We start from the raw sequence: 2,904 nt of genomic DNA on the forward strand, positions 1-2,904 counted from the left end.
GAACTCCAGCAGCCGTGTTTCTGTAAACGTCTCGACGAGAAGCTGCTCTGGTGGATCGACAAATCTGATTCCTCCAACCTCTGGAGTTAACGACAAAATTAATCCAACAGATAGTCCAGGATAGATAGGATTACACAGTATACTTAAGTAGGATTTACAACAAGTTCCTTCCTTTCTGCCCCACCCCCCCAAAAAAGATGTTTTTGGTCTTTTTCTGTTCCGACAGAAACCTGGCATAACGCCACAACAACAAACTCCAATACGTGATTCGCTAAAGTTTCCCAAAAATCATCACGACGAGTTGTAGTTTACATTCCTCCACAGCAGCAGAAACTGCAGGATGTCTTCAGCTTTAGGTTCTTTCTATTTTACATTTGATTGGTTTTCAGAGGGGGGGGGGGGGGGGGGCATGGCAGCGGCAGGTGGGGATCTAAAGCCTTGTTTGGTGATGCAGTTCAAAAAAGAATTAGGGTGAGTCGGTGCTGCAGCACCGTGAGTTCTAGGCACAGGGGGCGGCTGTCAGGGGTGGAAGGTGAGGCAGAGCCACCGTCAGGGTGAGGCAGGTGTAAAATGGTTGGGGGGGGGGGGGGTTAAGATTGAGAGTTGCACCCTCACAGGTAGATCTCCCTCTTTGAGGTCTGGCCGGTGGGGGTGGTAGCCGAGTGGTACTCTGCCGCCTGGCTCAGAGGGATCTCCTCCAGACCACAGTCTTTACCAGATGAGTCTCCGCTCCCGGGGTAGGCACTGCTGTAGGGGGTCATGAACCTCATGCTGGCCACTTTGGAGTTGCTGCCACCGGCGCCGCCTGTCCCACGCTCCTCTGTGATCATGGGCTTGGGGCTGCCATTGGCCATCAGATGCTCCTGTCCGTCCATCTCCTGGTAAGGCACGAAGGTGGAGAGCTTGGGGGCGCAGCTCTTGGACACCTTGCGGTTGGGGGAAGGCTGGCCGGGCATCCAGCAGGAGTCAGAATGGCCAAACTCAGTGCACTCACGGGTGCAGTTACCGGTCATCGCCACGTCGGGAAGAGGCCTGAGGTCTGCAGAAAAACACAAAAACAGACAGGATGATTGAATTATCCAAAAACAGACACAAAGGAGCAGACATCACGATATGGAGACGAGACAAGAATGGAAGAAAACTTCATGACCATACGCTGGTGAAGATTCTCAGTCATCCAGGACATGGTAAATTCCAAAAAGTTCAAGACAAAAATGACCTCACCTAATGTGAGGTGTGATAGATCAATCTGCATATGTATGTATGTACTTATCTCAGCTTTATAACTTGAATCCCACACTCGCTGCTCTTTGAATTGAGAAAGCTTCTTGGATGAGAAGCAAAACATTTTCTGTTACAAATAAAGTCCATTTTTTTTTGTCTTGAACTTTTTTGAACTTCATGACCACAAACCACCACAGCAGCAGCATTAAGTTGGAGGGTAGCATGACAGACTGATTCATGAAATAAATATTAGAGACGTGAACATCGAGGCTTTGATTACATCTACAAACATGTTAGAGTTGATTGGAAGGACTAACACTCTTCAGTCTACCCGTGTGTTTGAGTAATTAGGAAGCACATTGTTCAATCAACGGGGCGGAGAAAAGACAGAAGAAAAACCCAGAAGGCTCGACTGTCAATAAATTCTGTTGTTCTAGTTCAGGATTAATCCGCCTCATAACCTCTGAGAAACCTGTCGCACCACACTTTCATGAATCTTTCAGCTCTGTCAGGTTTTACATTTCTACCTGTAGCTTTTAGCGCCTCCTTGTTTTATTAAGGATGTTAATACTTTGAAAACCATGACAGAAACTGAAGACAAACTGTTCATTAGTAAAAATTTGCTACTCCTGTTGTGGTTTTGGAAAAACCCACACAAAGAAGAACATCCAGCCGTGGGTCTCCATCAGAAAATCTGACTTTTTGTGGCAAAACATCAACCGACAGAGATGAAGTTCACTAAGAACTGAAAAATCTCCCCAAAGACGTCAACCGTGTGTTAAAACCCAGTCCATCTGGGACTGTTTGGGATCGCCAGCTCAGACTTCACAGCAGAACCATCATTCAGTTTAAACGGGTCATGTTTGACATAATAATGATGTCACAAATATTTTTACAAACAAACTCTGCTTATTTCAACTATCTTTACTGTGAAATACCTCCATGCGGTTTCTGCTTTTTCTTATAGTGTTTATTGGTGGTTATAAAATAACTTTTTGGAGCATTACTGCCATCAACTGGAAGGGAGTGCAGATCAGGAAACAAACTACCGTACTTGCCACCGTACACGTCTCACAGCAGTATAAGTCGCATCAGTCCAAGAAGAAGAAGGACAACTCGCTGTGCATTTCTGTGAAATTTAACAAGATAACCACCTAAAACAATTGTTTGTTTGCTCGACATTATAGTAAAGGTGTGTCTCAGTTTAACTTTTCCTTAATAAATGTACTTTAATGGTCAAATCAGCTGCATTTCGCCTAGGCGGCACAGCAAAATGCAGCTGATTTGACGTTTGCTCCATGAGTGCCGGAGCGAGACGAAGGTGGCTTGGTATGGCAAGCCAAGTGTCTCATTAATAGCCACTTTTATCTATTAATGGTAAATGGACTGTACTTATATAGTGCCTTTCTATCTTATCGAGATACTCAAAGTGCTTTACACAACAATCTGTGTCCTCATTTACCCATTCATACAGCACTCTACTAGATCTCTACAAAGCTAATTGAACAAATCATTCTAAAGAGACTAATCAGTGCTTTATCACATTCATACACTGATGGGACACACATCAGAAGCAACGACAGGTTCAGTGTCTTGCCCAGGGACACTTCGGCATGCGACTGCTGGTGGATTCTGTAGATGAACAGATGCTGAGATATATTCATCATTTAACGCGGGTTC

General features: G+C 44.9%; 1 protein-coding gene across 1 annotated transcript in view; it reads right to left on the minus strand.

The window, feature by feature from the left end:
• Positions 1-398: 398 nt before the first annotated feature.
• LOC119408385 (protocadherin-1) overlaps positions 399-2,904 on the minus strand; it is a 204,747-nt gene continuing 202,241 nt past the window's right edge. Inside the window, exon 5 of the mRNA XM_037675191.1 lies at positions 399-1,039. Within this exon, the coding sequence (XP_037531119.1) occupies positions 612-1,039 (428 nt within the window). The 3' untranslated portion in view covers positions 399-611. The remainder of the gene's footprint in view (positions 1,040-2,904) is intronic.

Source organism: Nematolebias whitei, chromosome 4 (assembly GCF_014905685.2).
Source record: "Nematolebias whitei isolate Nwh7 chromosome 4, NemWhi1, whole genome shotgun sequence".
Classification (NCBI taxonomy): domain Eukaryota; kingdom Metazoa; phylum Chordata; class Actinopteri; order Cyprinodontiformes; family Rivulidae; genus Nematolebias; species Nematolebias whitei.